This window comes from Epinephelus fuscoguttatus, linkage group LG18, assembly GCF_011397635.1.
Source record: "Epinephelus fuscoguttatus linkage group LG18, E.fuscoguttatus.final_Chr_v1".
NCBI classification, from domain to species: domain Eukaryota; kingdom Metazoa; phylum Chordata; class Actinopteri; order Perciformes; family Serranidae; genus Epinephelus; species Epinephelus fuscoguttatus.
This window is the reverse complement of record NC_064769.1, coordinates 13149608-13172165: the sequence shown is the minus strand read 5'-3', so window position 1 is coordinate 13172165 and position 22558 is coordinate 13149608. Positions and strand designations below refer to the sequence as shown.

Sequence of the window (22558 nt, the reverse complement as noted above, 5' to 3'; positions counted from 1 at the left end):
ATGGAATAAGGCTCTGTAGGCTTAAGAATGAGATGCAGCACGCACTGAGGAATGGAAAAACAAACATCATTAAGACCCGAGCCTCCTCATCTCTGCCAAATGTGGCAACTCGCTTGGTGCCAGACTTGCTGACGACCTGGAGGCCGTGTGAGCCAGCAGCCTGTCTGAAGCTCTGCTGGCCGGTTAACACGGCTTGTTAATGCACGGGCTCCACTGAGCGCTCATTTCCTGACTTTGCCCGGGGACGGAGGGGGGAAACGAGGGCACATGGGGAAGGTGTCACATCTGATCCCTGGAAGGAAAGTGAAAGAATCTCTCTGTGTTTTCAGACAGAGTGTGAAATAAATACTCAAAGTCTGATCGCTGGAGGTGGGAAACACTTTTTTTAAGAATTTCACCTCAAGCATGAACTCAAGAGTCTAAAATTAATCCGTGCTCACTTTGAGTTGAAATACAATTTCAGTGTCCTAACATGGGTTCCTAGACTGGATTATTAGGTACTCATATACAGCACATTTATTTAAGAGCCTGTGGGAATTGGTAGCAGTCAGCTGGAGCCAATGCAAACAGTTTCTCCAGGTCACTCCTTCTCTGCATGGGGCCGTCTGAGGAAGGTTTTAAGAGCAGGTTCTGGCCCTGATGCTCCTCCCTCGCTAAAACTCCTGCGATCTTCACATTCACACACCAATTGAGACACAGACAAAAGCAGTCGGCAGCTTCTATTAGGCTTACCATGACAGGCTTGTCTCACATCTGATTCAAAAAGGAAGCACGGACACAAACGCACCACTCACAGCAGGAGCAGACATACGGGAAACTGCCACTGTGTCACATACTGATAAGTCACTCCAGAGAAACTGCTGATCTGGGACCAGCTGGAAGGACAAAATGGGTGTGTGGATGGCCCTGATTCTGGCCTCGCAGCTGCTATTAAAACTGAGCTCACACGTGGAAGCCCAGGCTTTAGGTGAGTATTATCTGAAGTGTTTTAATTTGCTTTTCATAGCAATTATTTAAATGTAATTACAATTTTAACAAAATGTGCCATTGATAGGTGATAACTGATTGCCACAGCTGTGGTTTCTGCTGAGGGATGACAACAATTGAAGAAATGAAAAGCTTTTTAGGTTCTCTGTTAAAAATTTAACACACACAAAGAAAGATGTCTTTGATTTTATTTGAATGCCGCATTTTTCTGACATCCTGGCTGTGATGTAATCCTCCATTTTCATTATCTGTCAAGAAAGATTTAATGGCTCCACCACTGGGTATTTTAACACACTATGTATGAGTTCAATGCATAATGGATAAAGCAGACACTGTGAAAGAGAATATCATATGCAGACCCAAAGAACACAAAGGATTAGACATGGTGTGTGATACTCACTGAAGTACGAATAAAATGCTAAATCTCCCCGTCAGTTCGAGAAGAGATGAGGCCCTCAAATACATTTTTTGTGTTTGTGACAGGGGCTCGACAAAGATAAAGAATAAAAGTAGACATCTCTCTGCTGAAGTAAAGTCACCCTGCTTTCCATATCTATCCAGCCAGATCTTGCTTGATTACTTCAGCTTCAGGAGGTTCAGCTTTCTGGCTCGCATTAATTCAAACAAAGTCCCAGCTAGGGTCGCACACATGGGAATAATCAGAGATGATCTGGGCGCAATATTGAACTTCAAGTCCCACATACGCACAAACTCTCTCTCCCTCTCACACAGACCCACACAGATTTGTTCAAGGTCACACACAAAACCCGAGCTGCAGTCGGCATGTAGATATATTAGTGTTGATGGTTTATCAGCTTCTTACAAATCACTCTGGTGATAGATTGCACACCTTTCGTGCACCCATTAATCCCTACAATCTTTTGGTAATAGCCGCCTGATGTTATGTATAAAACAAGTCCAGTTTAATGGAGTCCATCATCTATCATTTCCCTTGCAAATGACGCATTGTCCGCATGACTGGAATTGCTCAAGAGCCAGGAGACCGATTTAAAGCTGCGGTAGGTAAGATTTGAGCAGCACAAAAAAGCCTTTCTGTCTCCGTAAAGGGTTATTGATCAATATGAATGTCTCAAGGATGACTTCAGAGGGAGCTAAGATTACTGGAATTCGAAACTCACTTTCTACTCTGGGCACAAAGACTCCCTGCCCGGGGACAAAGCACACCTTTAAAGCAGCTATAATCGATATTTCTATAATAACAGTGTATCAAATGACAATGTGAAAGGGGTCGCTCGCATTATTGAACCTACAGAGAATCATCACCTGAATCTGCAGCTCTCTCAGCTTTACAGAGCTTTAGAGTGACTTTCAGCTCATTTTTTAGCTTCCCAGCTGCAACTTTACTGTTTTGGTTCTTTCATAGTGTCGTTTTAGGCAACAGTAGGCAGCTGTTGTCATTAAAAAAAAGCTCTAAAAACCCACAGTACACCTGCTCAGCACCAAACAGCAGACAGACACAGTTAGTGACTAGCAGGGGAACACAGTGGAGGATTTGGCAGCCACAGAGCCAGATATTTCCCTCGGGGGTTGCTAGAGACCAAAAACAGAGCTAAAAGAGATTGAATATTGGACTTACATTCTTTAACTGGCTCCAAATGAATGATAATGTTTCTCTGTAACTGCTGGATGTGTAATTAAGCAACTGTTTCCTAACAAGTTCAGCATATCAACTTAAAAGTGATGGTATAATGTCTTCACAACTTGTTCCCACTGTTCCCAGATGGATGAAAAAAAAACTTATTGGAGGTTTTTTAAATGTTTTTTGTCTCTAGTAAATTAAAGGGGACATATTATGGTTTTCCATATTTTGTGTCTTACAGTGTTACAGTGAAAGGTTTTCATATCAAACATGGCCAAAGTTTCACATAATGAAGTAAACGTATAGGCTATGTAGAAGTAAATCCTCGGGCTTCCTACCACCTTGAACACTCCACTTCCAACATTTTTTTCTAGTCTGGCTACAGTATGATATAGTGTCACAGTATGATCATAGTGTGCTGGATTACTTTATATGGTTATGTCCTCCAGGCATGCTACTATAAGCAAAGATACTGTATTATAACAAGATGGCTCACCTACAATATACCCCCATTGTATAAAATGGTATACATTTCCAGTCTCCTAAGTAGGCGTTGTCCCCCGTAGCCCAATCAAAGACGATGGAGAACCGCCCAAAGATGAGTATCCCAACCTCACTTGGTTATCGTAGATTAGCTGGGCTAACCGTTAGCCGTTAGCGGTGTCTGTAATAACTCAGTAACTCAATAAACGGTCCGTGAAAAAAATATTTTTTCCAGCGGATATCGTAGTTACAACATGATTGAGCTAGCAAAGCAGTTTTGTGTTGCTATGTGTGGTATTTATTCAGTTCTGGGAAATCACGATGTCTAGAAAGCATCAGTTGCTGCAGCTGACAGGGACAGCTACAGCAGCAGCAAAGCTAACATCAGGACGTCATCTGTTAAAAGCCTCCCGTTGTTGGATACGACATGAAACTACTCCAGTTAGCTCAATCATGTTGTAACTAACACATCCGCTGGATAAAATATTTTTTAATCCAGTATCTTTGGTGAAACTGCACTGATTTCAGCACCAGAGAGGAGCTATCTGTTGCCTTGGATCTCGCGAGAGAGTGTTGTTGAGACAGACACAGGTCTTGAACAAAGTAATTTTTCTCCTGATTTGTCCATCTGAAATTTGCCATTTTGGCGTTGGAATGTTCTGAAGATACTGTATGTGGCTTGTGATAAATGGGTCCAATATCTGCTTCCGCGACTATGGGGCGAAAGAATCGGCCATAATCTATAATCACGTTCATTTCTCCCACTGAAGTCAAAGGACTCAGGACCTGCTGTAGTCTCCTAAAGGGGCGTGGTGGTTGCGAACCCCACGTGACACTGATATAGAAAACTGACTCACAGTGGACCGTCTTGGTTTATCCACTGTCTTTGCTATAAGTGTTGTAGCCTACATTGCTGCATGTAGCTACTTGCTAACGTCAGTGAAACATGTAAACTATTTTGCCAATGCTATAAATTTCTCCCCAATTTTGGATCATATTACTGCTAGAACATGTCCAGTTGTGTTTAGAAGCTTTCAATAATGACTTTTCATGGTAGAAAGTGTCATTATTCTCGATTACAGTCACTCTTCTGCTGCAAGTACACTGCTAACGTACATGTAGCTACATGCTAAAATCAGAGAAACATGTAAACTTGGTTGCCTATGTTGTAAATGTATTCTCAATTCACAGTAAAAAGTGACACTATTATCCTTTACAATCATCCTCTGGCTGCAGTGACCCCAAAACGCTGACCAATCAGAGAGGACTTTATCGGGAGGGGGACTTAAAAAGACAGGCGCTAAATGTAGCTTGTAAACATGTTCTAGTAGAAAACTTAAATACAAGTACGAAGCCTAAAAAATGAGCACAATAGGTCCCTTTTAAATGCAACTGAGAGAAAAATATTATTATTAGACTACTTTACATCATGAACTATGATGGATCTCGGCTTCTATCAGGTCAGTAACTGTGAAAATGTGACTTTACTGTTTATGTTAACTACATGCTGATGTTGATGATGTAATTCCTCCATCATGACTAATGGTTGACTAGGTGTTTCTAAACAGGAAGCTATGATAAATCACAGCTGTCAACATACAGGCCCTCAGATGTAGGGTATTTGTACAGCAGTAAAATGAAGAATGCTGACCATTTGTACACTTTATAGTGCTCTGTAACCGTGATAGATTTATATGCTGGTGTTAAGGAGAGGACAAGACACTGGATTACTTTATGGCTTTCAGCTGAACTAGTTTTATGAAGCTTGAAATCAGAGGTTAATCAGGGGGTGAAATGAGGCACTTTCTCAGGATCTCTGGTGTAAGACGACCCTGACCCCCACAAAGCCCTCTGTCCAGAAGATTTATGGTCAGCAGGACTGTGTGCTTTGTGTGAGTGTCTTTGTAGTGTTACAGTAAATCTAAAAACACGCACTGAGGTTCATTTCCTCTCTTGTTGTTTTGTTCATTTATGGATTTTTGTGAATTTAACAAACTGATTCGTCACATTGAGTCAAAAAGAATCTATCCGTTTGCATAATGCTCAACAGGTGATCTTTTTGCAATCATGAACACAAAAGACTCATCTCCTTCTCAGTAAAAGGGATGTTGACAACACTATGTGAGCAGCCATTTCCAGTGGCTTAGCCACATTTAACGGTAACATTTTTTTTTAAAGCCCCCGTGTTTTGCTGAAATACAGCATGTGAGGGACGAAACACGAGGAGAGAGTTAAAAGAGAAAAAAAGGAGAGACCTCATCTGGGGATCATGCTTCGCAATCTTGGCTGACAGCGACCAATCTCTGGGAGCATTTGGGAGCAATTTTGCTCCCTTATGACTGTGGGCCTTGCAGACTGCTTTCAGGGTGCTTGTGCATTCATGATGCGTGCAGATGGCGGACTAGAGATTCGCTGCACATCCTCTCATGGCCTGCCCAGCTCCCAAGTCACTTTATTAAAGGAGGACTCTAACCATGAGGTGTACAGTGTCCCTCTGGCTTTTCACACCCACTAAGCAGCTTGTCAGTAGATATGTCTTAAGCCTGCCATACCTCTCTGCCTGTGAGAACAATAAATGAATTGTGGCAGAAAATGAGAGCTCAAATAAGTCTCATAAGCTTAGCAGCTTTGTCGTGGATCTGACAAAAAAAAAAAAGTTATAATAACACCACACACCTAAGCGTCACAGCACATAGCTCTGATCTGCTTCGAAATCCACGTCTTTCTGATTTCTCTGAGCCAACTCTGCCTGCCAAGTTTGCGCTGACTGATTGACACAGCGTCTCGCAAGAGCAACAAACACTGGGTCAACATCATCATCTTCTCCTCGTCAACGCAGGATGTGTTTACTCAGGGATCGGAACGGCTGCAGGTTGTAAATATTCATATATCTCATCATCCATTACTCATGTGCATTACCACTTCTCTCTTTTCCCATCCCTGTCAACAGTCTATGATCTGCTCACCTCGCCTGATTGCTTGCCAGACCTGCTGCAGGGGGGTCTGGCCGAGCAAGGAGTGAACGAGGCTTTCATCCTAACCTCCTTCAAGTTGCAGCCCAAGACCGGAACCACTGTGTTTTCCCTATACAACCCCAGGGACAACAGCAAGTACTTTGAATTCACTGTGATGGGGAAGCTCAATAGAGGTAGGAGACCCTAAGAGAGGCTCTGGTGCAGTTTGAAGCTGCACTAATCAACATTTTTGTGTTAATGTGTTAAATGACTGTGTAAAGTCACTTATAATGATGAAACTGCAGAGAATTATCATAAAGAGCTGCAAATCCTCTCAGTGCTCTTGAGCATTTTAGCATCTTTCAGCTCTTTGTTTTGGTTTTACAGGTACCATTTAGCAAATGTTAGCATGCTAATCAAAATTACCCCAGCTTAAAATCAGCATGTTAGCATTTTCGCTGTGACCATGTTCAACGTATCCTCCTAATGGTTCATATGATATCTCATGACAATTCACATACAACAGTTTGTATGATATCTAAGAAATTAGTGGCTCATGAATGACGTTATGTACTAAACGTAAAGTTGTACTTGACTTAGAGTTACTTAGATTAGGTTTAGGAAAGGAAACATGGTGACAACATATCTCAAAATAACTCAAAGGTCACATGGTCCCAAACACCGGCCTACCAGGAGAAAGTCCTGTGCTGTTTGACCTGTCCACCACCCCAACCCTTCTCTTTAGCCAGACTTTAGGTCTATACTACTTCCTTCTTCACTGCAGTCAACACATATGTAGGTCACGTGATGGCAGCCTTTCCAATTATGTGGGATATGCACAAATTACTGGGTGATGATTACATGTGTTATATACAAACTGTGGTGCATTACATTTTGTATATTTGAACAGTGCATGAGAACAGCCTGCCATGTTAACATGCTGATGTTACCATTAAGCTTAGAGAACCTCTGTGCATAAGAACAGCCCCATAGAGCATCGAGCGAGGCTGTAGACTCTTAGTCTTGTTGTAATTTGGATGAATCAACCCTTTTACAGTAAATGCTCCTTGTAATTTCCTCCTCCTCTATCCCCTGCTATTATCTTTTCTTTCCTTCCTCTTCCCCGGCTCTGTCCTCCCAAAGCTGTGTTACGCTACCTGCGGACTGACAAGAGGATGAGCTCAGTAACCTTCAACAACCTGGTGCTGGCAGATGGCCAAGTACACCGACTGTTATTTCACCTGAAGGGGATGCAGCAGCAGGGGCCAGGCGGGGTGGAGCTGCATCTGGACTGCAGGCTGGTGGAGACAGTCAGGGATCTCCCCGCTGCCTTCCAGGGTTTGCCAGCAGGCTATGGTACGGTGGATCTAAAGACCATGCAAGCCAGAGACCAGGTGACCCATCACTTACAGTATTTCCACACAATAATGAATATGTTTCTTTCCCCATAATGGATCTGGAGGTTTCCAAATGGCTCGGTTGTTCACTTTGTCCTGTTTTATTGTGACAGGAGAGTTTAGACGAGCTCAAGCTGGTGGTTGGGGACACATTTGAAAATGTTGCTTCATTACAAGACTGCCATTTCCAACAAAGAGACTCCGTCCAAACTCTGGGTAAGATTCTTGTGGAAAGCAAATGTCCACAGAGATGGCCAAGTGTTTCTGAGTAAAACAATCCCAGTGTTTGGAAAACAACAGTCTGTATTTGTCAGAGTGACTTGAGAGCAGGCTCGGTGAATCCCCCACCTCTGCTTCAGCTTAACAAAATAACAGTCCCTTTCTCTTAGGGGTCAACACGAAGCAGCTGTCCAATCAAATGCTGGAGTTAACAAAGGTGATAAATGAGCTGAAAGACGTCCTCATTCAGCAGGTGACTACCACTAACAGCTCCTCTGGGGCCACTTAATCCCTGCTTCCTCACCCCTGACCTTCCCGACAGCTTGCCTGATTGCATATAAATTTGTTTATGTTTGACCTTTTCCAGGTTAAAGAGACTTCATTTCTCAGAAACACCATCTCAGAGTGTCAGGCCTGCGGTAAGATTGTGTCAAGTAACAGTCATGTCACCAGTAAATATGATGCTTCATGAACAGTCTGAAATTGTTTAATAAACAAAATAAAATAGCAGATGATTAATTAAATGTATCTTTCCTCTGTTGCTTTAAGGTCTGGGTGGTACTGAGGTGGTGAAACCAAGGTGTGCCCCAGGTGTCTGTTTCCGTGATGGTATGTGCACGGAGACCGCCGATGGTATTGAGTGTGGACCATGTCCTGATGGGTACACTGGGGATGGTTTCAACTGTGATGATGTGGATGAGGTAAGGCCCAGTGTGTTTTTCTACTTCTACACTTGTGAGAATCAATATGAGTTTAAAATCTACAGACGAAGGACATTCTTAAAGGGAGACTTCACCTCCCAAATGACCGTTTTTATATCAATTACTCACCCCGTGCTGCACTGAATTCATGAAGAACACTTTGTTTTTGTAGCATGTCTCAACAATGGGCGAAGAATCCAAAAAAATGAGAATATTTTTGATTAATTGAAGCAATAGGGGTCCACATTTAACAACAGCAAAACTATATCAGAACATTCATTCACATACTCTCACACAACTTGTGCAGTATAATCCAAGTCTCATGGAAGGTCTGTAAATGGAAGGTTTTGATATAGTTTTGCTTTTGTTAAATGTGGACCCTAATGACCTCAAGAACATTCTCAGTTTTTAGATACTTTGTTCACTGTGGAGGCATGCGGGGAAAAAAGTTTTCTTCACAGAATCAACGTAAGACGGAGTGGGTAACTGATATACAAATGTCATTAGGGGGATGACGTATTCCTTTACGATGTGTTACCACCTTGTTTAACTTCAATTCTTGTATATTAGGGCTATAATTTAGGTTTATGGTTAAGATTATACTTACGCTTCAGTAAAGTTGTGTATTCCCCCAACTTAATGCCTAAAAGATGATAACTAGCCATTTAATGGAAGGGTGGGTAATTTACAAATTTTGTTTAATGACCATGAGGTAAGTGTGAGCCTGAGCTTTTGTTTTGTTCTGTATTTCCATACAGATGCTCTGCCACTGTGTAGGCAGCGGTTAGTACTATTTATTCTGGATGCTGTGTTTTAAATTATTTTGGGGCATTTATTCAAAGGTAGGCAGCAAAGAGGTGACAGGATATGAGGTGAGACAGAGAGGGAATAAAATGCAACTCACAGAAGCTAATATGGTATAATGGGGTTCAGGAGTAAAAGCCACAAGTAAAGGTATAAGTTTGGGAATTCAGTTAAAGTCAAGGCATTACTGTTAATGAGATCCTTGAGAGGATAGAAGTATAAGGATGTGTGTGAGTGCGTGTGTGTTTGCCTGTCTGTCTTCTCGCGTTTGCACTGACCCCTTTTTATAAGGACTGGCCCCTTCAGCATTCTCTTTTTTGCATGAGCAAAAGTGTCATCAAACCTAAAAGCTTTCAGGGAGAAGCCCTGTGAGAACCACATACATTTTGCAGCTTCAACAGAGCTCCTGTCCTCCTTTCTTCCTGCAGTGCCAGTTTAACCCCTGCTTCCCTGGAGTGAAGTGCGTGAACACCGCCCCGGGCTTCCGCTGTGATGCCTGTCCGCTGGGCTACACCGGCCTGGCAATCGAGGGTGTGGGCATTTTGTTCGCTCAGACCAACAAACAGGTAAAAGAGAAGATAAAATATGGAGGATACAGAAACGAAATGAGACTAGAACGAAAAAGATCATTAGAAAGAGGTTTATAAAAGAATACTGGGTAGTGCTTAGATAATGCTGTAAATATTTAGTACATATGGGATATCAATAAAATACCAGGACAAATATATAGCTGTAGCTGTAAAATAAATGGTGTAAGTAAAATTATGATATAACACTTGGGACAGGTCACCTTTAACTTCGTATATAATCAGAGATAATAAACTCAGACCCTCTGAAATGTAGTGGAGCAGAGGCATATATACTCAAAAGTACCTTAAAACTGTAGAAAAGAACAGTACTTGAGTATAACTACCTAATTACTTTCCACCACTATTAAGTGTGTATTTTATACAGTAATCATTGGAACCTTGAAATCAGATAAAAAAGGAAAGAAGGTAGATTTTAATAAAGACAAAACTTTTTGATGATTTCACATCTTACATTCATCATTCCAGGTCTGTGATGACATTGATGAATGCAAGGGGCCCAACAACGGAGGCTGTGCTGCAAACTCAATCTGTCACAACTCTGTGGTAAGACCACTGTAGAGTGTTATCCAAACACTACATGTTGCTCATGTGGGACAATTATTTCATTTGTGTGGCTGTCCAAGGAAACCAGATGTCCTCATTCCCGCACAGGGCTCGTACCACTGTGGCAGCTGTAAGTCAGGCTTCACAGGAGATCAGGTGAAGGGCTGTAAGCCAGAGATCAGCTGTGGCAACAGCCTGACCAACCCCTGCGATGTCAACGCCCAGTGTATGGTAGAGAGGGACGGGTCAGTCCATTGTCAGGTGGGATTTCACTCCTTTTTTAACTCACACATACTGTGCATAAGCACAACTCCGTATACATGCTGTCTGAGTTTCTGAAGAGTATACTTTGTCTTGTCAGTGTGGAATCGGCTGGGCCGGTAACGGATACCTGTGTGGGAAGGATACTGACATTGATGGATACCCAGATGAAAAACTCAAATGCAAAGATGCAAACTGTAAAAAGGTAACCCAAGTGAAAACTGTCAGCAGATGCAACTTTGCTGTGATAGGCAGGCTTTTAAAAAATTACTGTAACATCTCCTTACAGGATAACTGCATTTTCGTTCCAAACTCTGGTCAAGAGGATGCCGACAGAGATGGTCAAGGAGACGCTTGTGATGATGATGCAGATGGTGACGGTATACCAAACGAGCAGGTTGGTGAAAATGTTCTCACAAATGCATGCAAGCACACAACGGCTCCACCTGATGATGATTTTAATTAGCAATTAATCTGTTGATTGTTTTCTAATTGTTTCTGTTTCAATTTATTGATTGTTTTGATCATGAAAAGGTCAGAAAAGAGTTAGAAAATGCATATCGCAATTTCCTTAAAAGAGCGGTATATGATATTCAGAGCATATGTGCGATTCAGAGTCTGATTTAGATTGTCTGCACTTGGCTCTCAACATGGAGTTGACTGCGCTGGCGGTTAGCTAGCGCTAACAGCACAAACAGTGCTAACAACAGCAAGAGACTGAGAGAGCTAATGGTGTTAACCTTGAGGGGGGTGGGGGGGCTGAATGGTAGGCCTTAAGCCTCAGTTACACCTTCGCCTGGCTCTGTTCGCGGATTGCGTGTGCACATCAACAGAGCGAGAAGGCATTTATACTTGGCACATTCTCCGTTGCAGTATTCGCCGCAAAGACAGGGAGCGGTAGAGAAAAAATACTATAGGGAGTAGTAGAAGCAGGCATAAAACAGTAGAAGTAGAAGCAAGTGGAAAATAAATAAAATAATGTAAACAGCAATGATGGCAGCACGAAAAGTATGGATTGCAGAGGAGGAGGAATTGTTATATTTATGGCTTTTGACCAGACAAAAGTGTTGCAAAAGCCAGCCAGCTTGGGAAGCCAATGTGGGCTGTAGATGAACAGATGCACTTCAGCTAGTCTTCCTTCAAATTCATTCATTTTGAACTGAACACTAGTGTGGCTTGCGAAGTTTCAAAATCCTGGAGGTGCATGACCTCACGAAGCACCAGCGCGCGGCTGTCGCCAGGTGCGCGATTACGTCATTTGTGGTGTGCAAATCTCGCACACTTGCGACTGCGTCGAGCATAAACTATGCTTTACACTTCTGTGACAATGCTGTTCTATCACAGTGAGTCAAGCTGCCATCTGGGGGCTTTTAATTTGAAAATCCAGCCTTGTCCAGGGCCCCTTGGAAAACTCCTGGTACACTCTGGGGGCTTTTATTTTGAAAATCCAGCCAAATTGCAACCTCTTTAACCAGCGCCATCGTGGTCGGGATGGCATTATCAGCAGTAACTGCCATATAAGCGCAGCGCAGAGCGGCAGCAATAAGCTAGCCAGTGGGATACACACACAGGGACTCACATGCACTGACATGCATACACTGCCTGACAGGCTATCACAGCAAATAACTGAAAAACTCAAATTACAACACAACATAGTTGTTTACTGTCATATTCATGCTCTGAATGTCGCATAGAGCAGTGGTTCCCAACTGGTGGGGCGTGGGTCCAATCTGAATGGACCACAAGTGACTTGCGACTGTGTCAAGTTTGGAAAAAAGACACTTTATTTTGAAGTACAGTGAACATCCGGCACAGAGCATTTATTTTGAGGTGCTGCTTCCTGCTGTAGAGTGAGTGAATAACAGATAGCTGCTTAACAGAGACAGCAAACTACGTCAACGACATGGCCAAACACTGAAGTGTAATGCTAAATATGTAGAACTGTGTGGACCTTGAACCAATGACTAAGGAGAAATCTGGACTCTGTGGTTAGACCATGTGGGAACCACTGGCATAGACCATCTTTAAGTCCTAGGTGATATCTTCAAATTGCTTGTTTTGACCAACCACAAGTCCAAAACTCAAAGATGTTTAACTTATAATCATGTAAGATAATTAAAAGCTGCGCATTATGACAATAAGGAAGCTGTAGCTTATAAAATGGCTTATAAACTGAGAAAAACAGCAAATCTGACTCTGTTATTTATAATTAACATGTTTTATCTAGCTTTTCTAGTCCAGTGGAAACAAATACATGCTGTGAATGAGACCTTTGTGCTCTCTGTCTGTCTCAGGACAACTGCTGGTTGAAGCCGAATGTGGACCAGAAGAACACTGATAAGGACAGCCACGGCGATGCCTGTGATAACTGTCGCACGGTGGAGAACCCTGACCAGAGGGACACTGACGGCGACGGCAAAGGGGACGCCTGCGATGACGACATGGATGGAGACGGTATGGAGATAAATTACATCACTAACACTGACGCTGGTGCTTATATAACCAGCATCACTGAAGGCAATCACTATTATGACTTATTACCCTGTTCTCTCCTTCACATTTCCACCCTGCTCTTACATTAAATTACAGACATATTTTACACTACACATCACTCTCAATCATCTTATAGAAATATATTACTATGAAGTAATATGGATGCTTTTAGGAGCCAGCTGAGGCATGAGAAATAGCACTGCCAAAAAAAAAAAAAAAAAAAAAGTCAAGGCCAACAGCAGTCTGACCCCTGAGCGAACACAAGCTTTGATCATTCACCAGCATGATTGCACCTCAAAAACCGCCACAGGAGAGAAGATAGTTTTTCCTCTATCGCTGCTGCTTGACCTTTATGCATTTGTAGTGCTGCTGCTGCCTCCCTGCGAGGAATAAAAAACAGGGCCGGCAAATCTGAGCACAAGCTGGTGTTCACCTTCATAGCAAATACAACAGTGCAACCCAGTGGTCAAGTGACGAACAACATGCCATAAAAAAAACTAGTGGCAGTAGTAGTATGGATGTAACGTCTCAGTTTCTCTGTGTATTCTTTAATCAAATATAAATTCAGTGATTGACTTCACTCACTGTTTGTCAGGAAAATGACAGAAAGTATTACTATAATGCATCATTTTAACTGATCAACAACAATCTGCTGATTATTCTCTCCATTAAAACTGCAGTAGGCAGTTTAATTTAGGTATCAGTGAGCAAAAACCTTGTCTGGGTTCAGATGTTTGAATCCGCCCACTCAACCGAGTTTGTGTTGACTGATTCGTCTGGCATTTCGACATGAAGCATCAGTTTCTCGGTTAAAATAAAAATTAAAAAAACAACCAATAAGCACTGTAGGGGGACTCGGTTAGCCGATCAGCACCACAGGCGGCACTAAAGCTGTAATAAGCATTGTCAAACGGCGAGCCGGAACCAATGAGGAGTAATAACAACAATGGTGAGCACTGTAGATATGAAGGCACTTCTAAATTAACCTCTTTAAACAGATTCTGCATATATATGTAGATTCTATAGGCAGTGGAACAAGATTTTAGTGTAAGAAGTGTTCTGGTTTCTGTTTGTAATCTGTTTATTTATTCTTTATTCATCTGCATTTATATGCAGACATCTGTTTATAAAGATTTGCCGAAATGATCGGCACATGAAAGAGGAAGTCTTAGCCAGGATATCCGCTGGCTACACCAGATCAGCCCTAATTATTAGCCTAAGCCCCCAGAGGCTTTGTCAGACCGAAAATGGGTTACGAGATTGCTTCTAAATAGAAACCAATACTTAATATCTCCCAACATTGTAGTTGTTAACTCCTAAAACCCTAGTTAAACAGGTATGTTGGCATGGTTACTTGTCAGTGTGGACAAGGACATATGATGTTAGATTTAGGCGAATACTTTGGTCTCTAGTGCTTGTTTAGGGAAAATGGAATCTTCCTCCTCCATGTCAATTGAATAGAGCGGAGGCAATGTCAGATTTAAGATGGAAGCAAAGTGTAACAAGCGAAAAATTCTGATATCAGACAACAAAACCCTATAATAAACTTTGAGTATTTTGTAATTCAAGTGGTCTGATAGGACACCAAACTTTTGCTCCTCTGCTTGGCTGTTTTCAGACTTTAGAAAATCTAGCCTGTGACAGGAGACTTTGGCCAATTACAGATCATTTTCAAAAAGAGCTGCTGTCAAACGTGTCAATCATCGCTTGTGAACAGCAGTTACACTGTCAAACACAGCGCTGATCACATATGAGTCAAGATTCTGTTACTGCATTACCGAGTAATTTCTCAAGTTCTATTTCTGCCGTCTCTGAATGTATCATACATGACAATAATTTGTTTTCACTGTTGAGAAGGAGTCCAACTGACTGCTAAATAACACGAATCATCTCCTCTTGTTAATTGGTGAGCAGGCCTGAAGAACTTTCTGGACAACTGCCAGCGGGTACAGAACAGAGACCAGAGGGACCGGGACGGAGACGGAGTGGGAGATGCCTGTGACAGCTGCCCCGACATCCCCAACCCAAATCAGGTCAGTCAGAGCCACATAGATGGATGGATGGAGAAAAATAGTTCAGTGAAAAATAACTGATTACTTTTATTAAACTGTACAGAAGTAGAATTTGGGGTACTTGTACCTCAGCTTTTCCATTTTATATTAACTACAATTTCTTTCTCACAGCTGAAGTTCCTAGTTCCTTTTGAGATTAAGATTGTACATTAAACTATATGATAAGCTTATAAAATACAACATATTTTTAAAGATTAAACCACTGTAGACATTTTTAGTTTGTGACCTACTGCAACAAATTTGGTGTCATTTGGGGGTGTCATGATTCAGATGTCTATGACGTTGTTCCTTTATAAACTTCCTAGCTGGTTTCCGTTAAAACATTCTCTTTAGGTCCAAAATGAAGGACTTTTACTTTTAATAGAGTATTTTCAAAGGCTGCATTGGTACTTTTACTGAAGTAAAGGATCTGAGCATTTCATGTGTGAGAAAACAGTGAACTCTCTGTTCTTGTTTCAGTCTGACATTGACAACGACCTGGTTGGAGACTCCTGTGACACAAACCAGGACAGGTAATAATATTGTCACAGTCTCTATGTTGTGTTCTTGTAGATATCAGAACTGCCTTTTCTACTACTGCTAGTACTGGAGTATTTATTCACATCATGTGATTGTGTCACTTCCACTGTAGTGACGGCGACGGTCACCAGGATACCAAGGATAATTGCCCGTTCGTGATAAATAGCTCCCAGCTGGATACCGACAAAGACGGGCTGGGTGACGAGTGTGACGATGACGACGACAACGATGGGATCCCTGACACTATACCACCGGGACCAGACAACTGCCGGCTGGTACCAAACCCTGACCAAATTGACGACAACAGTGAGTGCTAGTCTAAATATGTAGCACTTTTACAGCAATGTTTAGATGTGACTGTTAAAATCCTTGACTAACAATCAGCATGGTGATCTCCCTGAACTGTTCTTGACTTACCTTTATATGGCATTTTGGGCCCCACTTTCACACCCATGCAGATCAGACAAAAGCAACCCTGAGCACATTAAGTGGCAATTTAGTTGGCTGAAAGCCTGCACCATTTGTGACTCATTTTGACATTACCTGTGTAAAAATAGGCTTTAAAGTCAATGGGAGTGAAGTGTCAGTTCAAATCAACTGGGGCAAGGCAGATTTTGTTGGCAGTCGGGGAGTTAAGTGAGGTAAAGTGGAGGTAACAGTTTGGAATACATAAAAACACAAAAAAATGTACCAACAAAACATTCATGCATTCGCCAAACTGAGCATCTATAGCACAAAATGCAGCTTTTATGTCAAGAACCACCAAAACTGTGATCTTTTTCATGCCATAGCTGTCGCACATTGACTTTCCTAATAGTGTATCATGACTCCATCATGGAGGAAAAACATTTCCTTCCATTTAATAATCCATATCATCAGATTCAGAGCTGCACATGACATACTACTCAAAACAATCACCAACTAATATGCTAGAGAAACTACAGCATTGCACTCTTAGCATGGCAAATACAGCATTTCTAATTCTGAAAGCACACTCACTCAGCAGGGTACAGACTGAGTGAGCTCCAATACAATCCATCTAAATTAAGCAAATGCAACACACAGCCTTGTTCTTTTGCTGAAATGTGAATAGCCCGCTAAGAAAGACCATTTTTGCACGTTGCCAGCATATTTGGGATGTTTTGTATTCAGGCCTTGTAGCTCTGCAGCTCCTGGACATCAATTTCCTTTGGAGAGAGGCCTTTTTGACATTTTTGTTAAAGCCAGTCTAAAATCTCCTTGTCGTGACAAGGCAAGAAACACACTGGTTTTAAAAGGATAGGGGAGCTTATCTCTTTGCATAATTGATGCAACACAGTCACGAGCACACAACAAATGTCTGCACCTGCACCTCGGTCATGAAATGAGCATCCATAGCCTTTCTAAAAATTTAATCCTGTCTCTATTGTCCCTCAGATGATGGCGTTGGAGACGTGTGTGAGTCTGACTTTGACCAGGATAAAGTGATAGACAGGATCGACAACTGCCCTGAGAATGCTGAGGTTACGTTGACTGACTTCAGGGCCTATCAGACTGTGGTGCTGGACCCCGAGGGCGACGCCCAGATTGACCCCAACTGGGTTGTTTTGAACCAGGTGAGACTGCTGAGTGCTTAAACTTTCCCATTTGTCACTTGTAGTGATACATGTAGAGAAAATTATCACTTGAATCTGCAGCTTCCCTTGACTTAATAGCTTTAAAGCAAATTTCAGCTCATTGTTTAGCTGTCCAATCCCCAGCTTTACTGTTTTAGTCTCTTAGCCTCATCTTTTACCTTAGCAGGCGGTTATTTTTTCAGCAAAAACGCTCCACCTGCTCAGCACTAAACAGCAGACAGATGCAGTTCTTGACAAGCTGGTGAACATAGTGGAGCATTTAGCTACTAAAGAGCCAGATTTTTACCTCGGGAGATGGTGGAGACCAAAAACAGAGCTAAAAGAGAGTGAATAATGGACACTACATTCATCAGGTGGCCACAAACACGACTCATGATGAATAATGTTGCTTCATAACTTAATAAGCTACTGTTTGCTGACAAGTTCTTAATATCAAGCTGCCAAACAATCAGTTATTGCAGGTTGCAAATTGTAATAGACTCTAAATGTAAGTTGCAATTAATAAGACTAATAATAAGACTTAAGCAAATAAAAGCATCAAAGTGTACAATCCCTCATTTAAAAGTCTTTCTCTTGCACATACAGGGAATGGAAATTGTTCAGACCATGAACAGTGACCCAGGACTAGCTGTTGGTAAGACATATTTCTTCTACGTTGAATATCAGTCACCAAAATATACAATGTTCTTGAGAAAAAAACTCAGTCTGAACATAAATAATGTACTGATTACACTTTCTGTTGTCAGGTTACACTGCCTTCAGTGGAGTGGACTTCGAGGGCACATTTCACGTAAATACAGTGACTGACGACGACTACGCCGGCTTCATCTTCGGATACCAGGACTCATCCTCCTTCTACGTGGTGATGTGGAAGCAGACTGAACAGACCTACTGGCAGGCGACACCCTTTAGAGCCGTAGCCGAGCCGGGCATCCAGCTTAAGGTGAAAGCACAAGTCATGTCACAGATCCCCAGCAGCAGATTCATACTCATCCTATTTTTATCCCTCGACATATTTTCCACATTTCTGCCTTTCTCTTGTCTGTTTGCTTCCACATCCCACTCACTTCTCTCTGTTATCTGTCGCTGCTCATCAGGCTGTGAAGTCTAGATCGGGCCCCGGGGAGCACTTGAGAAACTCGCTGTGGCACACGGGAGACACCAACGATCAGGTGCGTCTGCTGTGGAAGGATCCCAGAAATGTTGGCTGGAAGGACAAGGTGTCCTACCGTTGGTACCTGCAGCACCGCCCACAGGTCGGATACATCAGGTACGACAAACATGTTCTAGATATTTGTTCACATGTTGATTCCATGCAAGCACATATTGAAACTGCCTGGTTCTCCATTCTTTAGAGGAATAGATCAACATTTTGGGAAACACACTTATTAGCACTCTTGCCAAGAGGGAAATGAGAAGATGCCACTCTCATATTTGTCTGTTCAATACGAAGCTACAGCAGCCACTTAGCTTAGCTTAGCATAAAGACTGGAAACGGGGACACAGCAAGCCTGGCTTTATGCCAAGGTATAGGTAATATTCAAAGAGCTATGTTACCTGTTACCCAATTACATTCATTATGCTATGTTATGCTAAGCTAAGCTAACTGGCTGCCTCCCATTTAACTCTCTGCAAGAAAATGATGCTGCGTTCCATTTGCCTCTGAAGTCAGAAATGGGACTCACACCCGAGTTGATCCCATTCCAGTACAAGTTGTAAAAATATAATATTGTTAGCAATACCAGTTCAAGCTACGTTAGCCATGGTTAGCAATACCAATTAATAACAACCCCATTACGCTGTATTGTGCACATACAAACACCATAGCAACATGTCCCCAAACAAATGTTGGACCGCACTGAGTGTACGACTGTTTTAATGGGACACAAGAAAGACAGAAGTGCTAATAAACAGGACGTTACTACAGCGTTCACTACTGCTGATGTGCAGAGCAGCTATTGTGGATTTTAAGGTCGGGGTTAGTGAGGTTGCTCCAACTTTCCAAGCTGGTAATCTGACTTCAGGAGGCGTTTCATTTGAAAATCCGACTTCCAAGTGCAAATGGAACGCGCCAAGGATAAGCGTTTTCCCAAAATGTTGGGAGTAGAACACAGGATATAGATTTCTAAAACGTCTTGTGTTTCTGTAGGGCTCGGTTTTATGAGGGAACAGAGCTGGTGGCAGACTCCGGTGTGACTATTGACACGACCATGAGAGGAGGACGACTCGGTGTGTTCTGTTTCTCTCAAGAAAATATCATCTGGTCCAATTTGAAATACCGCTGCAACGGTAAGACAGGAACACCATCATCAAAAATCCACACATTTTTATTTTGAATATTTTCAATTGCTGTGACTGCATGCTATGGAGCACTTGTCTCTTTGCTGTTGTGGTGCTTTATAAGGAGTCTGGAAAGTGGGACAGGTATAGTGCTTAGATTTTATGTTGTTGTTGCATAAACGGGACTACAGCTGTGAATAGAATTAGTTTGGCCTCGCTGGGCTTCAGAGTCGGAGTTTGTCTCATGATACCTGACTTCTCACTTCCACAGACACCATCCCAGAGGATTTCCAGGAGTTCAGCACTCAGCATGGCGTTGACTCACTCTGAAGTCGAGACAAAAATATGACACCAGATCTCTAAAGACTGCTTCTGTGTGGGAATGTGTGAATGTGTAAGCGAGTGTCTGTGTGTGTATGTGTATGTGTGTGAGTGTTTGTGTGTGTCTGTCTGTTTGTGTACTGATGTGTACAGTTTTAGTGCATATAAAACCACACAATCTTTGTACTGTATGTGCATATTATCATGTCTGTTTTCTTTTCTATCTGTGTCCTCCTGTTTAATCATCTCTGAAAGACTCCAGCCGAATGTGCCATGCTGAATATTATAAGTTATGATGATTCTTACTGAACGTGATACAACATCACATTATAAGGAAAGAAACACAACACAAGAACATGTAACATAAGATAATATAATGCAACATATCATACGGTTAAAGTGGAAACAGACAAGTTTTCGACGTCTCCTGACGTCTCCAAGTGGTATTTTTGTTAGTGCTGCTGTCACATAGATAACCAAATCACTTTCTGTTTTCCTCAGGGCCTAGCAACGGGGCTCCTTTTCTTTTCCCAGGTGGAGTTTCCACAGTAACCACCGTTCGCCATTTTCACTTCTGGGTATAGTAACTGATCATAGACTGATCCTGTTTTGTAACTACAGGTAGCTACCAGGGAAACAAAAGTGCTATCCTCTTCCTGTTTTGTTTGCGCAGTGGTTGACGCACTTGCTTTGCACTCTTGAGCCTTCATTTTCGCACCTGGTGGCAGATAGAATTGCAAAATGAAAGCGCGGCCTATAAGGAACCAATGTACATGCAGATGATCTCATTATTCTATGGCCACTACACTGTGCAATCAACATTTACTTTATATTAAGTAGAAGCAAAAAGACATGTTTATTTCCACTTTAATAATGAACAGTTTCCATTAAGTTCCATGTATTTTCAAAATATAAGGATCATCATTATAAGAACAGTATTTTGCTCCCATACAGTGGAGATTTTAGCTTAAATCTATTCCAGTTCAAACAACCGCATGGGAAGTTCTCATTTTGGATCAACCTCTACTGACCTTTTTCTACATTTTGATCATAAACTGTCTGTATTTGTTTAACAATCATGTTTATTTGTGCTCCTTTTGTGGAGAGAAGATGATCAGACCATATTTTGTATGATTAAAATTCCAGACTGTGCCTTATAGAAAATTAACTTAAAGCTCAGTGTAACCATATTTTCTCTTTCCATCACTTGGTCCTTGGCATCTTGATCATTTCATATCTATGTAGTCATGAACCTGGTTAAAATAAAGGGCTTTAAACTTTATTGAAATTCATGTTCATGTTTAATTAAAAGGTGATATCAGGATTTATTTTATTTTTCCTCAGATTTTGAGACTGTGCATACCTTTCATAACTTATCCCCTCATGAGTTTGGCACATTCCCCTTTTACTCAGAAGGTGATAAAGAAACAAAGGCCACTGTTTTGCCTGAGCAGGAAATACTTTCCTAATAAGAACATTCTTCTCCCTGATTAGCTGCTGAGATGAATAGAGAGACTTTGGTCCTTGCTCAGGGCAGGAGGTCCCCTGGAGAAGAGACAAGGATGAAGAGAGTTTGAAGCTTTAATATAGACATGAAGAGGCTACGGAACATCATGCAGATTCCTTTATATCTGGGTTTTCTTTAATCAAGTATGTGCGCCTTCATTAACTCAGCTGGTAGATAACAGAGCTGTGATTCATCTTCACCTCACAGAGGTAAGAAAAAAATCCTTTAATTTCTCTTACATAAGAGGTTAAATGACTCAACTTGGATAAAGTGCAGCTTCATTTTACTGAAAGTGCCATTGTATTAACAAGAAATAATAAGATGGAAATGGAAATTCAATAACGGCACAATGTATGCCCACTCTTTACTACTTGATTGTATGTTGGAAATATTTATTGATTGGTAATGAATCAGAAATTACTACATCAGCCAAGACCACTAGATTTTTGCAGCTTGTCTGAGACAAGACTATTTATCTCTATCTATTGACTGGTTGATTTATTGGTTGATTGGCTGAATAGCTAGATTCACTGTTTTATGTTGGTTAATCACTGTAGAGTTTAGGTAGCCTTTGAAAAAACTGATTTACATAAAATTAGACAAGATGCTGCCACCACCCAACAGCGGTGCCTCCAAGAGGGGGAGGGTGGGAGGGCCTGGTTCCCCAATACAATTGCTGCACCCATTACTAGCTCTCCCAACTGGTTCCTCCTAGCTAAGATAATTTGAGACAGACTTTAATGTCTTTAAGGGGCTATGGCGTGATTTTTAAGCCAGTGCAAAGGTAGTGCAATCTTGTGAAACTACACTAGTTTTTTTGCACCCTCAAGTTTATTGTTTTCAATGTAGACGCATGGCAGGCACGCTCAAATGCCAGAGCGATGCCAGAGCAGTGTGCACGTGTTCCTGAGTGCCCATTTTTCAGGGAGCGATGGCTACACTTTGAAACAAACCGAGTTCAACTTTTGGAAGGCAGCAGCATGAACCGCACGTCGTGTTACAAGGAACAGCTAATCACAGCCAACAATTATCTTTCTCTTCTTCTGTAAATATCAGTCTGATAAATATGGAGGAGAAGTTAGGCTGCCAGAGCTTGACATCTGTCCCACGGATGATATACCCATATACTTATAAACAGCGTCTGGAAAAGGATCAGCTCTTCACTCAGGATTTAAGATAAATATGCTTTGATACGGTGCTTGTAAAGGTTG

At 41.8% G+C, this 22558-nt stretch overlaps 1 protein-coding gene across 1 annotated transcript; it reads left to right on the top strand.

Moving 5' to 3' along the window:
* The first annotated feature begins 659 nt into the window (after positions 1 to 659).
* On the top strand, positions 660 to 21122 carry thbs4b (thrombospondin 4b). The gene is made up of 22 exons (XM_049604553.1): positions 660 to 967; positions 6021 to 6218; positions 7168 to 7418; positions 7535 to 7637; positions 7811 to 7893; positions 8008 to 8059; positions 8190 to 8341; positions 9574 to 9711; positions 10201 to 10278; positions 10387 to 10539; positions 10640 to 10744; positions 10829 to 10936; positions 12834 to 12993; positions 14947 to 15065; positions 15564 to 15616; positions 15736 to 15929; positions 17040 to 17218; positions 17825 to 17873; positions 17986 to 18182; positions 18337 to 18509; positions 19389 to 19528; positions 19791 to 21122. The coding sequence occupies exons 1-22, from the start codon at positions 889 to 891 to the stop codon at positions 19847 to 19849; spliced, it is 2823 nt and encodes a 940-aa protein (XP_049460510.1). The 5' UTR covers positions 660 to 888; the 3' UTR covers positions 19850 to 21122.
* Positions 21123 to 22558: the final 1436 nt, after the last annotated feature.